The 16,365-nt window shown below is 39.8% G+C and overlaps 2 protein-coding genes across 5 annotated transcripts in view; both read right to left on the bottom strand.

Annotated features, from left to right (window-relative positions):
- The window catches only part of LOC119551952 (bromodomain adjacent to zinc finger domain protein 2B), a 44,763-nt gene extending 32,362 nt beyond the window's left edge, over positions 1-12,401 (bottom strand). For 2 of the 4 annotated variants that reach the window (XM_037861644.1, XM_037861643.1), the window contains exon 1: positions 11,926-12,400. The gene's annotated coding sequence lies outside the window, so the exon portion shown is untranslated. Of the gene's footprint in view, positions 1-11,925 lie in introns of all 4 variants that reach the window. The other 2 variants (XM_037861645.1, XM_037861646.1) reach the window with 2 other exon arrangements.
- A 1,365-nt stretch (positions 12,402-13,766) lies between these two features.
- LOC119551543 (complex I assembly factor ACAD9, mitochondrial) lies at positions 13,767-16,365 on the bottom strand. The gene is made up of 3 exons (XM_037860933.1): positions 15,247-16,365; positions 14,414-14,738; positions 13,767-14,354 (listed from the first exon to the last, which is right to left on the bottom strand). The coding sequence occupies exons 1-3, from the start codon at positions 16,317-16,319 to the stop codon at positions 13,830-13,832; spliced, it is 1,923 nt and encodes a 640-aa protein (XP_037716861.1). The 5' UTR covers positions 16,320-16,365; the 3' UTR covers positions 13,767-13,829.

A 16,365-nucleotide genomic window follows, 5' to 3' on the forward strand; every position in this document is an offset into this window, starting at 1 on the left:
TCTACCCACCTCCCTATAGACATAATCGATTTACCAATTATAACTAATAACATTGCACAAAAAATTTGAATTTCAGACAAAATATTTGTGCGATTGATATGAAATTTGGTATGCGGCTAGAAATTGTGATATCAAAGGTTGCTAAACGTTATTCTAGCCAATTTCATCAAGTCTTCTAAGAAATATCCATTTAATGATTCTTTCTAAAATGGTAACTATGCGAATTTAGCAAGTTCAAGTTTCAAATCTAAGCAAGGCTCTCTGCAATGACCATTAATAAATCCAATCCATGCTATCGTGTGGTCTACCTACCTCCCTATAGACATAATCGATATACCAAGCATAATCAGCAATATGTGTGCGATTGATATGAAATTGGGTATGCGGCTAGAACTTGTGAAATCAAAGGTTGATATACTTTACCTAGCTAATTTTTACCAAGTCTTCTGAGAAATACCCATTTAATGAGTTTTTCCAAAATGATAAAATTATGAATTTAGCAGCCTCCTCTACAATGACCATTAATAAAATATCATAATTGCTTAAGTAATGCAATCTATGCTATCGTGTGGTCTACCTACCTCCCTACAGACATAATCGATTTACCAAGCATAATCAATAATATTGCACATTTTTCGCAATGTTTCCAGGCAAAGATGTGGGACCTGCGAACCGGAGTGAAATGTAAAAGGGCAACGACAAGAAGGACGTGCATAGTGGCAAAGGTGGAGAGGCCAAAGAGGAGGCGGAGGAGTAGGAGGGGGGATAAAGAGGAGCTGGAGAAGGTGCATGAAGCGGCGACGTGGCGGCAGCAGACAAAAGCAGAGGCTGATGCTGTCGAACGCAGCTTGATAAAAGAGGGGGGGGGGGGGCTAAAAGGGGGATTCCAAAGAGGAGAATGAGTGGCAGGGGAGGAGGCAGAAACTTGCTGCAGCAGCAAACAAGGAGAAAGGAGAGACAAGGAGAGGCGAAGAGCGTGTGCCAACTACAACAACCAGGATTACAATTCAAACTTGCTCGTCAGCCTGGCTGGCTGCCATAGCCGTGGGCCAAAAGGGGGTGCCAAAAGGCAGGGGCGACAGCGGAATAAAGGAAATGACAGGGGGAGAAGGGGCAGACGAGGAGGAGGAGGGGGAGCAGCGAGAGGCGCAAGCAGGGATGTCGTGCAGAGAAAAACGCCAGAGTCAGAGGCAACAACACACAGGCCAAGTTATTGAAATCCCCCTTGCGACTCTCCATAACCCCCCTTAACCCACCCTTTGGCCACATCCCTGTCCAACGGCGAAGCTGCAGTTTGCAAAAGAATACACACACACACACACACACACGTGCATAAAAAATGTGCGGAAGAAAAAATGTTTAAGCACACGCGTGTGTATGTGCTGGAAAGAGAGGGCAACAACGCGGCCAGAAAGAGCAAGAAATAGAGCATTTTTAAGAAGAGGAAGCAGGAGGAAGAGGAACCTGCGGCCAGCGGAAAATACAGTGGACATCTTGAAAGGTGATCGAAATACAAATATTTAATAGATAAAATAAATTGAATAAACAAATAATAAAAAAACTAATATTGCAAACTTTTATAAATGGTAAATATTTTTAAGGGGCTTAACTTCAATCTGAAATTGACTTTAAAAATTAACTATGAATGATGGATACATACTATATAGATAGATATCCTCTCTATATTAAAAATAAAAATATCCACTGTAGCCTGCGTGCACCGTAGATAAAATGAGCGCCAAGGGGCCCAAAAGCAAAGCCAACAACATTTCAGCTTTTTGTTAATTTTCATCAGCAGAGCCACAAATGAGTGGGGCCAAAAGGACAGGGGGGTACAGAAGGTGGCGAGAGGTCCAGATAGGCAGAGAAGGCCGAAAAGAAAAAGGGACACCACGAAGTTCCTCAAAGTCAGCTTAATTGGCACAGCGCAGCTTTTTGCAGATGATTGTGATTGTGTGTCCGCACTGTCTCCACATTTTTTTTTCTCCAGATTTTAGGCAGTCAGAAGTTAGAGCAGGGCACGTTCCACTGTGATTAGTTGGGGCTTTATAGTCGGGGGCTGCCAAAGGGACCGCAAAGCGGTCAACAAAGTTTCAAAAGCGGACTTTAATTTTGGCAGTAGGAAAAAACATGTCTAGGCTACACAGTGCTCTACAATTAAACAGGTAATTCACACTTTAAATGTCAGTTTCCTCAACACTAATGGTTTAGTATCTTAAAGATACTATCTGTCTTTAAAAGTCAACTATTGCACGCTGAGGTGTTAAAGCTTAGAAACCTAAAATGACTTCCACTATTATCCCTAAATTTTCCACATCAATTTAAAACCTTTAGGCTTTAAGCCCCAAACTGTTTTCACAATAAATGAAATTCATTGACCGAAAACTTTTAGTGTGACAAATTTAATACGCTTAGTTTGCTCGTTCGTGTGTGGTTTTTGATTTGCAAGAATTTACCTAACCAAATCAATCAATAAATCATTCGGCCATTTAATTTCCATTCGATTTGTACAAAAGACATTTGGTATTGAGTGGCACAAGTTGAGCTTGCAAGCACAGGATTATGTACTTAATACCCTTTATACCTTGGTAATTGACCCTTTGGTCAACTGATTCTCAAAAGATTAAAACTTATTTACTAATTAGCAAACGGATGTGAAATGTGGTGACTGCACATTAAATCGATGAGTTATCTTTTATGCGAGGTGGAAACTATCTCAAGTAAATCTAATGAGCAGCGGCGGCGTGCCACGCCCACGCATCTGGCAGATACATAGATACTAAATTCGCAGATACTCGTGCATTTGCGGATGCAAGAGCACCGTCGGCGACAGCTCATCCAAAGTTGAGCCATGCAAATTACAACGATTTCCCGTATGCCGCACAGAAATAGATACAGAATGTGTATCCGCATCTGCAGCTGTGTACCGTACCAGCGAAATGTATCTGCATCTGTATCTGTAAATGTATCTGCATCTGCATCTGTATCTGTATCTGTAAATGTGGCCGCTTGGCACGCAGCAAACTGTCTAATGTATCTCGCAGATGCATGGCTGGCGAGATGGCGATGGTGACACCAGCGTCGCCAGCGTCTCAGCATCTCGGCAGCTCAGCATCCTCAGCATTTGTATAATTTGCACAATGGCACAAGGAAAATGCTCGCTGCGCAGATACAGATACAACAGTTGCAGATACTTGCAACACTCACTCACTCACTCACACACGAAACCCATGAGTTTCGGAGCACAAAAGCGAAATTGCAAAGTTTTCGCTGCAGCAGAAAAGTGGGCGGAGAAGGAGGGCGTGGGCGGTGGTTCCCAGCAGGAAGAAGCAGAACAAGAGCCCAGTCTGAACTCGCGTTTCATGCAAACAGAAATGCCTCGCTTTACATTGGTCAACATGGCCCTGTTTTCGTTGTAAGTATTTTAAACAAAACAAGGAGGTAAAACTAGAAAAATATGGTTCCTACTTAGTAACAACATCTTACGTTGCCTTTAACTAAAAACCTTATTCAATCTCTTCTTGTCTTTAATGTAATGGTGTTAATACACATTTTCCCAAATTGTATAAAGAGTATTTGCTTATTTAAGACCATATAATCAAAGTAATGTATTTGAAATTAAGAAATTTGGTTAACTAAAGTTGCCACCTGTTTTAAAAACTCAATTTGGAAAGTCCAAGGACTAAAGACTTAAGTTCTTAGCTTGTAGTTGAGGCTCTAATATCTTCAACAAATATAAATAAACTTTTTGTTCCACACAAAGTTGTTTTGATTGTTTCAGTTTAAACTGGAATTACCTTGTTGCCCAGTGTCTTTGTATATAGATAGAAAATACCCCGAAACGTGGGCACATATGCCAACTAGTGAGCATATAATTACAACATTGGTTAAAGGCCGCCGCCCGTTCAGGATATCCTGACTTTCCCCACTCTCCTCCTTACATTTTCTAACCCCTCCCCCTTCGCGTCCTTGTCAATTTCCCACTCTCTACATTCGAGAGCCACGAAAATGCCGCCACTTGCGCTTCCCTTCCAGAAATAACCAGGATTCAATAGACGACGAAACCGAGGACATGAGCGAAACGAAGCTATTGCTATGGCTTTGGCTATACCTTTTGCCCACCCATAGATACACACGCACACAATGACGCCCGCCGGATATACACAGATACACACATGTGTAATGCATTCATATATACAGATATTCACATAATGAAGTAGAGCACAAATGCCTTTGGGGTGACTGGATGATGGGCCACAACGAAAGCCAAACAGTTGCCCACTCGAGACCTCGACCCTCGTCCTTCAGCCCCCCTGACCCACCTCTCTCTATAACCTCCTTTATCCAGGATCTCCTTTGCAGGCAATCGCCCAGCAGGCAACAACAGCAACACGGGGCAAAAGTTCACATTGAGCTTCGTTTAGATGGCCGAACCAAAAGGAGCCCGACAAAGGAGGAATACAAGGGGATGGAGATGGTGGTGGGGAATACGCGAAACCAAAAGTTGGTGAATAACAGGATTATCCACAGTGATTGCTTTGAAAACAATATTATTATTTCCAATACTAAACTTTAATTTGCCAAAGGTAGAGACGAAAAAAGCCCACTTAACAGAGGCAACATATAAAACGAATATGTATACCAATGATATTGAATACAGTCCATCCAAATTCTTAAGAAAAACTTATAAATGAAACCCTAAACAGTTGGTAAGAAGTTTATGTTGACCAAGACAAATCATTTCCTCTAATTCCTAATGAATTATCTTACGTTAAATAATAACCTCATTATAGTCCTTACAATACTTCTTGCTTTATTTATTGTACCATACCATATAATATCTTGTATAAGAAAGCACTAATCAAGTTAATCACGTATCTTTCACATATATTTTATATTATTCTAAACTATTCTATTATCTCTCTCATTATAGCCATCACAAAGGAGTATTGTTGTTTTTTATTGTTTTAATTATTGTACCATACCATATAATATCTTTTATATGAACTCACTATCCAGTTAAAAACATATCTTTTACATATATTTTATATTATTCTAACCCATTATCTGGTCCATCATAACAATTTTTATTATTTAAGATATACCCATACCACAGATGATGATACCTCTAATGAATAATAACACCAGTTTACAAAAAAAAATTGATGAAATACGCACTTCAGGAAACCTTTGTTTTCCGGTAAGATACATCTCCCTGATTAAGAAAAGGGCATTTAAAATTTTTTCTATGGTACCAATTTTTTTTAAAGTGTAAAAAACGTTTTTCGCACTTTTTTATTTTCTAGCTCGAGTTGTGATAAACCGAATTCGGTCATTAAAGACTCATTTTACAGGTAATGGAATGCCCTTTAACTTTCTTATACACATCATTGAGTTCCATTCATTAGTTTAGAAGCTACACTTCGTCAAAGTTGAAAAAGTTGGAAAAAATGCAAGAACGCTGGCATAAATTGCTTCTTTAAAAATACACGCCTAAAAACCGAAATTAGTTTTATGTTGTTTTCTTAAAGGCTGAACTTTAACGGAGAATATAAGCCATTGATCAAGACAATCCGTTGGTAAATCGATTTTTTACAGATTTTTAAACGTATATACTCAAGTTCAGTGTTCGGGAGCAGCGGCCGTTAAACATTATTTTAAATTTTCAGTGTTGGGGAACGTAAGAATTTGGTGCAAGTTCTAGTGCATAACGTCAGTTTCCTTGCTAAAAATATATGAAAATGATATCCTTGTAACTGCAATCGCATACTTTTTAGCTTGCCCAGCACTAATAGCAAAGAAACTGACGTTATGCATAACTACTTGCACCAAAATCTTACGTTCCCCAACACTGAAAATTTAAAATAATGTTTAACGGCCGCTGCTCCCGAACACTGAACTTGAGTATATACGTTTAAAAATCTGTAAAAAATCGATTTACCAACGGATTGTCGTGATCAATGGCTTATATTCTCCGTTAAAGTTCAGCCTTTAAGAAAACAACATAAAACTAATTTCGGTTTTTAGGCGTGTATTTTTAAAGAAGCAATTTATGCCAGCGTTTTTGCATTTTTTCCAACTTTTTCAACTTTGACGAAGTGTAGCTTCTAAACTAATGAATGGAACTCAATGATGTGTATAAGAAAGTTAAAGGGCATTCTATTACCTGTAAAATGAGTCTTTAATGACCGAATTCGGTTTATCACAACTCGAGCTAGAAAATAAAAAAGTGCGAAAAACGTTTTTTACACTTAAAAAAAAATTGGTACCATAGAAAAAATTTTAAATGCCCTTTTCTTAATCAGGGAGATGAATCTTACCGGAAAACAAAGGTTTCCTGAAGTGCGTATTTCATCAATTTTTTTTTGTAAACTGGTGTAATTTATGCATAGCATTGATCTGCGAGTCCAACAACATTGTGCCACACAGTTTCAGTCATCGAACATTCAAAGTCCCCAAATATATTTGGCCCCATCCCTCAATAACCGATTCAATTAAAAACCGAACCGATGAAAAATATATGTACATGTGTATATTCCGTAACATGAAATAAGCTCCACAAATAAACGGAATCAAGCAGAAATAAGAGAATTTCCGACCACAAGGAAAATAGCAATGGAAATTGGCGAAAATTGTGTGGGAGAGAGATAGATAGCAGCGGCAAATGAGTGGACAATGGAAAATTACGAATGGGCGGAAAAAGAGGGCCTGGAAATATATAGGTGGCTTTCTCATCTTTAGTATTTCAATTTTGGCTAGTGTTGACCTGCCTTTTTTCTCTCCTCTTTCCCTCATAAATTCAATTACTGCCAATATTTTCCGAGCGTGCAAAGCAAATTGCAACAAAAACACAAAGGGGGCAAGGCAACAACAGTAGTAAATTCAATTTTGTGTTAGCCATCGATGTTTCCCCAGAGAATCGGAAAGAGACAGAGGCATAGAGATAAAGAGGGGCTGTACAACACCATTTCCCCCGTTTTCTCCCCAAATTGTGGAGTGTGATTTTTTGCACTTTCAACTGGCACTTTGAATTGTGTTGGAAATTGGGGAAGCGAGAGGCCAGAATGCCAGGACCAAAACAAATAAAATGTGTGTGCATTCCGAAGTGCAATTGGTTGAGCCCCCAAAAACCACCTTTTCTATCCTGCAACATAACCCCCATGCCTCCCCAAAAATCAACTGACAAAATGTCAAGCCTGATTCTGATATTTGTTTTATATTCTTTTGCATTGAGGGTATTTTAGTGGTTATCTCAGGATTACATTTTAGTATTTATTGAAACCATAAAAAGCAACGAATATAAATATTTGTAACTCCAATATTAATTTTTATTTGTTTAAAATAATACTGTTTTAAATTAAAACTTTGAATTTTAATAAAATAAAAACTTGGCTTACTATAGTTTTGAAAGTTTTAATAAAAACCTTTATATAAATAGAATAGAGTTTCACAAAAGCATAGCATAATACATGCGCGGATCCATGGGGGGATATAGGGAATAGATCCCCCCACTCGGGTTATAAAGTATATCTAATATGTATTGTATTCCTAATATTTGATTTCTACACAATTTGTTTAATATCCCCCACAACCAAATTCTGGATCCTGTATAATATTATATATCAAATCTTATATTTTATAAGTAAAAACCCTTTATCATAATCAACGTACAATGAGAAGTCATATCAAATTCATTTAATAACACTTTAAAAATAAATTAAGTAAGCTTATTTATTATTTTTAGTTTTTAATAAAAGGGTAAGTTAGTCTCAGTGCTGAATGGAATATCAAATATATTCGTTCTAGCCCCCAACTAAAATTATTGTTGCTGTAGGTGCCTATACTGCTCACTTTGTTGTTGGTTGCTGTGGAGCTTCTGTGTGTTTTCAGGTTCCGAATTTCAGAATTTCGGGAAGTTCTCATCCCGAAGTCCTTTCATTTATCTCTGGCATTTAAACAGCGTGGCTGTGGCTGATGTTTTCTGCTCTGTTCAGCCTCCATATCCCCATCCTCCTCCTCACGCTGCCCTTTTCCACCTTCCGATTCCAATCCTGTTTGATTTTGGCCTGCCTCTCTTTCCACATTTTCCTTGGCATCGAAAAAGCTCAAGGTGCAACCTGAAATCTGTCCACTGCACTGAGAAAAATATTGACCTATGTTGGCTCCACATTCGGTATTTTAAGATCATAATTTTAAAATTACTCTTTGACTTGTAATAAAACATAAATCAGAGTATAATAGTATATAGTAAAACAAACAAAAACACCTCTTAACGAGGTAAAAATCTAGTGACGATCGCACCTTCAGCAAACATAAGTTCTGATATCAACTTTTGTGACGAAAATATATTATACGTTCTACTAAATAAATACAATATCTTAATTTTCTTACATTCGGCACGCTGCTGATTGGATTCAGCTGTACGATTTTAATACAGCGTGCCGAAAAATAAGATATGGTATTTGTTTAGTAGATACACATAAACTGCCATCCACAGTGATAAATATTTTATCTTATCTGAAAATAGCCCTATATCGTATTCAGAATTCAATAATAAATCAATTAAAATTTCAATACATTGTATTGCAATTCTTTTGTTAATTAATCTTTTTTAAGTGTTTTTAAGATTATAGGACATAACTTATTATTCTTGAATGATTTGTGTGTTTCTTTCAGTGTGCGACTTTTGGTTTTGAAACAATTGCCCATACAATCCTCCTCTTTCTCTCTCTTTCCCCCCACTTTTTGTTGCTATGCTAAAGGGAAGGAGAGGAAAAGGTGGCAGAGGAAGAGGTGGGGGAGGGGGAGGAAAAAGAAGAGGTCGCAGCATTTGTCGCCATTTATTTACACGATTAGAAATCGATTTTGTGCGTTCCCATATAGAATTCCATATGAAATGACAGCCGAAACGAACAAATACATACATATGCACGCAGACATACAGAAAAGAGGGGTTTTTGGGGGCAGAAAGGTGGCGTGGAATAAAGGAGAGGGGGGGCAGTGTGGCATGTAAGGTCCCTCCTGTATGTGCCGTTATAATGATTTATGTTAAGCTTATTGCATACACACACACACACGAACAGAAGTCGAGGGTGTGTGCGACAGAGACAGCGCTAAATCGAAATCGATTTGCGGGCAGAGGAAAAGCAGAGCGAAGTAGAAGAAGCAGCAGCAGCAGCTGAAATCGGCTAGCGGGTGGCGACATCTGGCGGCGGGAACCTCTTTTAATTTTGGCCAAAAGGGAATCGGAAATGCAAAGGGGAAATTGGAATAAAACGAAATACGATGTCTTATATCAACACAGTTTACCGTTTGATTAGTGCAGCTAATTGATGGGCTAATAATGATATAGGGGCTACGTATTAAAATGACGAGTATTTAAAAATCTTTAATTGTTTAATAAAGGGTTTTTTAATAGCAATATTATTTTTAAGCATAGGTATTGAATAGTACCTTTAATTTAAATCCGTCTTAAAAATAATAGGCATTATAACAAGATTCTTTATAGTACTACTTTAATATTTACAAGTTGTTATGCGAATTATAATGTTTTTTTCTGTGATTACTGTAAACCTAATGCTCGTCACAACAATTTACCTTAATACTACCTTTACAATTTGCATAGTTAACCAAATATTCTACATTTGATATTCAGCCAACAAAAAAACCAGCAGCCTGTGTGTTTGTACAGCAAACAAGCGAGGCAAAGAAAACAAAAAAGGCAAAGGCAATTGATTAACAACTAAAAGTTCAACGCCGGCAATTAACATGCGAAGGGAAATAGCGAAATATGCCAAGAAAAATAAAGAAAGGGAGGAATTGGGGGAGGTGGGGGAGTGGAAAAATTCAGTCAAAAGAAGGGTGCAAGAAGGGCCGAGGGAAAAGCGTATAAAACAAAATCTAAAGCCCAATCCACTTGCCGTTTTTTTTATTATACGTACATACATACGTCTTGTTTTTTCTCTATGTTGTATACCCGTATTTCTGATGAACGTATGAGTGTGTGTGTGTTTGTCCGCGAACTCTAGTACGAAACTAGCCTGAACCATTCACCCCCTCCCACTCCCCCTACCCCCTCCCCACCCACTTTACAATTTATATACAACTCCAAGAGCAAAAGCAAAAGCCATTCGTGCGCAAATCTCAAATAAAAGCGCGCAGAACCAGCAACAACAAATAATAGCAGCACCAGCAACAACGACAACAACAACAACAACAAACGACGCCGACTTCGCTGCCGCTGATGAATTGTATTTGTGTGAGCCCAACACACACACGCACACTCATACCCTTGCACGCAAGCACACACACGCATAACACATGCGAACAGGGCGGGCAAAAAAAAAAGTAAAATAAAATAAAATACAATATGAGAGCAAAAGGAAAAATAAAAGAAAAAAATTAAAGCAGAGGAATCGGTTTCGAGAGGTGAGTTGACTCCTCGAGGTGTCTTTGCCTCTGCCGCAGACGCAGTCGCTGCCGCTGCCTCAGTCGCTGCTCCCTGCAGTTGTCATTGTGTTCGTGCGGGGTACAGTGGAGCTTCCCTGCCTCGAATTTATTTGAATTTAATTTTAACTTTTTGAGGAATTTTATTTGAGCGCGGTTTGTCGGTCAAATCAAAATAGTTAAAGCCTACGCAGGAAACCATTCCTACTCGGAATACAAACAAAGGTAATAAACAGTGATAACCTATTTTGAGGAAAAGACAACTGGATATAGGTATTATTGGTATTATAATAAATCCTATTTAAATGGTATAATATCGTGATAAAAATATAAAATTGTTTTGAGACCATAAAGAAAATCTTGATACGTTTTACAAAGAATCACTTATATGTATCTTACTTGATTCTATATTAACTGGGCTATAAACTCAAATACGAAACTTGTTTTCCATATTTTTAAAGTGTCACTAATTAATATTGTCCTAAAAACATACAACAATTTTTAAGCTGCATATATTTTTGTTAGTTAAGCTTGTATACTCTATATTTTATACCTTTTGGAAAAATTCCCAAAGCTGTAAACCTAATATGATAATCTAAAATGGCTTTTTGAAGTATTATAAGCATCGTTTTCTCGACCTTATTATAAACTAAACGTAACATTTTCTGAATATTGTAGAGTTTTAAACCTACTTTATTTTTAATAAATGGATGGAAAATTATACTAAACAAAAATATAGATGTCGTATTATAAGTAAAACCATTTTTTAAACATTCACATTCTTTGATACTTCAATCTTTGATTGAATCCAAATGTCATTTTTAATCTTAATCGGATTATGGATTTCAGAAAATAAAAATTTTATCCATCTGTTACATGTTCGATTGTTAAAAAACGATTTCACCGATCACAGGATAGGGTGGTTTGACTTAAGGGCCTAAGTTGAATTTGTTTAAATTTTCCAAGTATGCAGTTGATAGTTCCCCCATAAGGAGTCTCCACTGTACTTTGTATTCGCTCTGGCCAGCAATGTTTGCTCGGGTATGTGTGTGTGTGTGTTGGCCGCGTCGTGTGCCACTGCTAGTGGCGTTTCCATTCCAGAGTTCGCCGCTCGCCGTTCGCCGCCTTCCATTGCTCACTGTCACCGCCGAAGTCAAGCCGAAATAAAGCAAGAACAAGAACAACAAAGCAGCAGCAGCAGCAGCGGCGGCAACAACAACACAACTTCTATGCACCATGTGGAACGAAATGAAATGGAATGAAGGACTGAAATCGGCGACGCTACTTCTTTTGCTTCTTCTTTAATCGCTTCGGTTTTTTGCCCATTTTATTTGTTTGCGGTTAAAAGGGGGTGGGGTGATAAAAAAAAGGGGAGGAGTTGCAAAATCGAACTCAGCGGGAGTTACTTAGGGGTGCAATATCATAATTGCACTTTTGATTTTATATTAATGCTTCTTGTTTGGTTTTTGAGTAACTCACCGTTTTATTAGTTTTAACTGCTTATCGCTGATTGACGTCTCTTCCTTTTCGCTGCCCAATCATTTGTCACCCACTCACACTCAAACACACACACACTGTATTAGCAATTTCTCGAACTTCTTTGCTCTTGATATTTCTCCTTCCTTCTTTTTTTTTCTTCTTTTTGCACACCCACACAAATACAACAATTTTCGCCGCGGGCGTTTTTCCTTTTTATTTATCCGCCTTTTCCTTGGCGTTGATTTTCACGCGAATGTCACTGTTCCACCCGCACACGCGCAAATTTTCAGCTTTTCGCGAGTTTTTCCTAATTTACTTCAACTTTCTTTGAATTAATTAAATATGAATATTCAAAGGTGCGCGGTCGCCGCTCAAGAATCAATCATAATTGTTGTTTACTTTGTTCGCTGATGGATTAGATTTGTAAATCAAGTTCGTATCGGTTTATCTTTTTAACGTCCGAACGCTTCGATAGAGAAACTGATACTCTTTTGCGTTTTCGCTCTCTTCGATTTTCGCCGTCTGCAGCTCTGCCCACCCTCTGCCGCTGCGCGTGTGTGGGTGCTGAGCAGATTTCTGTTAACTAACAGAGGTGAGAGAGCGGAACGAAATGGAATTGAAACCAAGTGACCAAATCTTGCTGTTGTTGTTGTTGGCTAGAAACAAACAAAAATCACACACACACACACACTCTTATATCTATTAATCATTTAATAGTCATCCAAATTATTAGGAATTCAGCGATTGTTTATTTTAGGCCTTTGAACACTTTTTGATTGACCTGATATAAATACAAAGTACTTAAGCAAGGTTGCTTCTCTTTGAAGGTACAGTTCCCAGGTGACTTTACCACCTGTCCACACACACACAGGCACACTCACCAACATGACCGCGCACCCATACACTCGCACCGCTTTTAGCCGTTTTCCTGCGCCGCTTACCAAATTGTCAATTCTTTATCAATTCGCCCAGTTCAGCCACTTAAACGAAATGCAAATCCAATTCCCAGAGCAGCGGAAAAGGCGGACAGGTGGTAAACTCAACGGATTAAGCAATTTCACGCTGTCTTCCGAAAATGGATGATTAAATGCTTAAAGAGATCTGTGGGAAAGCACAGTTTATAGTTTATGTTCCAGGTATTTTTTAGGTTATAGATATTGGAAAATTGGCTACAAAATGTAGTCCTTAGTCTTGTGTCTTAAAATAAAGTTCGAAAAGCAGCTGAAAAAGCCAATAAAAGTTCAACAGAAAATATTTAAACATACATACCTGGAAAATCAAGTTCAATTTAAACCAGCCAATGAAAATATTTTTCCTAAAAATAATGATACTATATATGGAAAAATCGAACTCATAAAAAAAGTGCTTTAGAAGATGTAACAAAAATATAAAATGTATTTAGAAGACCCAAGAAAAATAGTTACAAGTTGTAAAGGAAAAAGAAACATCGAAATTTCAAAATTAATTTTTTGTCAATTTGCTTATTTTCACAAAATTCAATATCTTTCAAAAATATGTACCCTCCTTCACACCATCTGTTAAAAATCAGAGATTTTCTTTGAAGTAACAAAACTTAAAAATACATATTTTTTAGCTCTGCTTTTTAAATGTGTAATAAACTACGTACATATAAAAAAAGTTTGAACATTCTATGGTCTTCATTTCCCAACCATTCAATATCATAAAAACTTGCATTCGAGAATGGTGAATCCACATAAAAAGTGATGTAAGTCTTTAAGATTAATGTACAAAGGTGTTAGTGACCTTTTGAAAACGAAGAACAACCTGTGGAAATAAATTTGAGAAAATATAATTGCGATGCAAATTCAAACCAAGGTGTGTTATCAGTAACAAATATTCACTTTAATGGTAAGGGCAATAATAAACTAAACTACCAGCTTGGCTTAGAAGTTGAACGTGAGCGGGTGGACGGGGAAGTAGCCCTTGCTCTTGGTCAGTTGCTTGGAGAGTCGCAGCAGGTTGTTGTCGTTGTTGACGAAGTTGCCGCCGTAGATCTGGGTGCAGAGGGTGTGGACGCGGTCCTTGCCCTCCGAGCAGATGGCCGTGGCCGTGAGCAGTTCATGATCCGCCAGCTGCAGGCCAATGCAGTAGGATCGGGAGGCTCTCGCCACACTGGCCCACATGGCATAGATGATGGTGCCCACCTCGGCCAGGCGTTGCATTTCGCTCTGTCGTTCCACCACAGCATTTCCATGCCGGGTGAACATCAGCTCCACAGCCATCTGTAGACGGGCCACCGAGTGCTCAATGCACTGGGAAGCGGCCTCCAGCGACGGATGCACATGCTCCGAAAGCTGCATCTTGGTCTTGGGACTGTCGATGCTGTTGGTGTCCAGGAACTTGCCGAAAATGTGGCCAGGATTGAAGAGGGGATTGCGAGACTTCCGCACGCCCGCATTCATCGATTGCTGGAATTATCAAGTGTGTGAGTAAGCCATATGGAACTCTTTTAATGCCAAGGACTCACCCCCGCATGCTGCAATCCGGTGAGGGCGATGAACATGCCCAGTGTGTCCAGGGACTCGCCCTGCGTGCACAGCTGAGCTGCATCTCGTAGTCCCAGCTCTGTACTCTCGCCGCTGAGCAGACTCTTGGGTCCCACAAGTCCCAGATTCTGAGAGGCAATCTCGTACAGCTGACGCAGGGTAAAGTACTTGGTAATGGCACTCTCCAGCGTCACATCCTGGACACGGAACTCGTCCAGCAGGCCGGCGGTCATGTAGAGCATGCTCTCCATCGCATAAACGGAGCACAGGGCCCGCGACAAGTGGACGCGGGTTAGCTCCAGGTCCCTGTGTTATATCAAGAAGATTTAAATTAATATATGTAGAACAAAGTCATAATATCTAAGATACGGTTTAAAAATGGTGGAATTTGGATAGTAAGTTATCTCTTATAGGCCTTTTTCCCATATACTTCAAGGCAAATGCTTATTATTCCATCTTCCCTTTTCATAATTAACTTAAACATTACGGATTTAACAAATGTTCTTTCATTTCTTATGTTAATCTTAAGATCTTTGAGGAATTTTAGGGATAACAAATTTTAAAATAACTAATTCCTATCGAGTAAAAACTTTAAACATGTGCTCTTTTTTGGAAATCCTTGTGTATGTTAAAACATTATATACAAACAAAATAAAATAGATTATTATAATAATATAATTTCTAATTACAGTACAGGTTACAGTAGGTTCTTTTAAATATTTAGAAAGTGGGTTCATTTAATTACTTAAAGGACACATTTTTCAACTTATTCTAGTTGATAAAATATATTTTATCATTCTAAAATCATACTCACTTCAGTTGGACGCCACATTGAGTTGTGCTCACCGAGTACTGGGCCAGTTCGTTGAGCAGTTTCTTGGCCAGCGACACGCCCACCAAGCTGCTCCTCAGGCGGGAGGAGCGCACCAGCTGCTCCGAGTACCGATTGCCATCGTGCGGCAGGCCCACCACCTGATCCTCTGCTAGCTTCACCTTGTCGAAGTGCACACGTCTGATCTCCGCCTGGCGGCAACCGAAAGTGGCATGCTTCTCACCCAGACGCACTCCCTCCTGCTGGGAGTCCACCAGGAAGATGGTGGTGCCACGGCCCAGAGCGCCGGGGACATTGGGCTGCTGGGTTTGGGCGAGGACCAGGAAGAGTTGTCGCTCGCCGGGAGTGCAGACCACATAGGCTTTCTCTCCATTCAGTAGCCACTTGCCAGTTTCTGGGAGCAACTCCGCCTGGGTGCTAAAGAAATCCTCCTCGGGCGGCGAGTACTCATAGATGGCCTCGGTGGCTATCAGTTTGCCAGTGGCCAAATCCTGCAGATATCGCTGCTGCTGCAGGGGAGTGCCCACTTCCTTGAGGAGATCCACAACCACGCGGTGGGTTTGCAAGCCCAGGGTTACATTAATATCGGTGGCATCAGGTTCGCTGGCCAGGAGGCTGGCACTCCAGCCGTAACCCCTGCCCTCGTAATCCGTGGGCACATTCAGACCATAGAGACCCAGTTGGCGGAGCGTCTCGGTGGATGACTTATCCTCCACCTCACGCGGCTCCTCGAAGTAGTTCTTCAGCGGCAGCAGGGCATTCTGCAGCTGGGCCATCTCATCGCGGGCTATAACCTCTGGATAGGCCAGCAGCTCCTTGTCCACCACTCCGATGAAGAAATTCTTGGCCAGCGGCTCTCTGGTGGGCAGTTTTTGTTGCTGCTCCGGTGACTCCTCCACGGATTCCGATTTTCCGCCCTCGCTGGTAGCCGCATCCTGGTGCTGCGAGTCCAGGCTGGTCGAGGTGGCCTTGGTGCTCCTTTCGCGAGTCAGAAGTTTTCCATTCCGGCTGTATTTCAAGAGCCGCGAGGCACCGGAAAACCAGTTGGATCGCATATTTACCAAGAAATTGAATAAGTGTCTTGTATAACAAAACAGGTGG

The sequence above is a fragment of the Drosophila subpulchrella genome, chromosome 2R, assembly GCF_014743375.2.
Source record: "Drosophila subpulchrella strain 33 F10 #4 breed RU33 chromosome 2R, RU_Dsub_v1.1 Primary Assembly, whole genome shotgun sequence".
Lineage (NCBI taxonomy): Eukaryota > Metazoa > Arthropoda > Insecta > Diptera > Drosophilidae > Drosophila > Drosophila subpulchrella.

What these genes read in the sequence shown, in the direction of transcription:
- LOC119551543 (XM_037860933.1), bottom strand. Translation starts at nt 16,319, where the DNA reads ATGCGATCCAACTGGTTTTCCGGTGCCTCGCGGCTCTTGAAATACAGC. An exon ending in CAATGTGGCGTCCAACTGAA is followed by an intron (nt 14,739 to 15,246) that starts GTGAGTATGATT and finishes GATATAACACAG; the next exon opens with GGACCTGGAGCTAACCCGCG. An exon ending in CCGGATTGCAGCATGCGGGG is followed by an intron (nt 14,355 to 14,413) that starts GTGAGTCCTTGG and finishes TGATAATTCCAG; the next exon opens with CAATCGATGAATGCGGGCGT.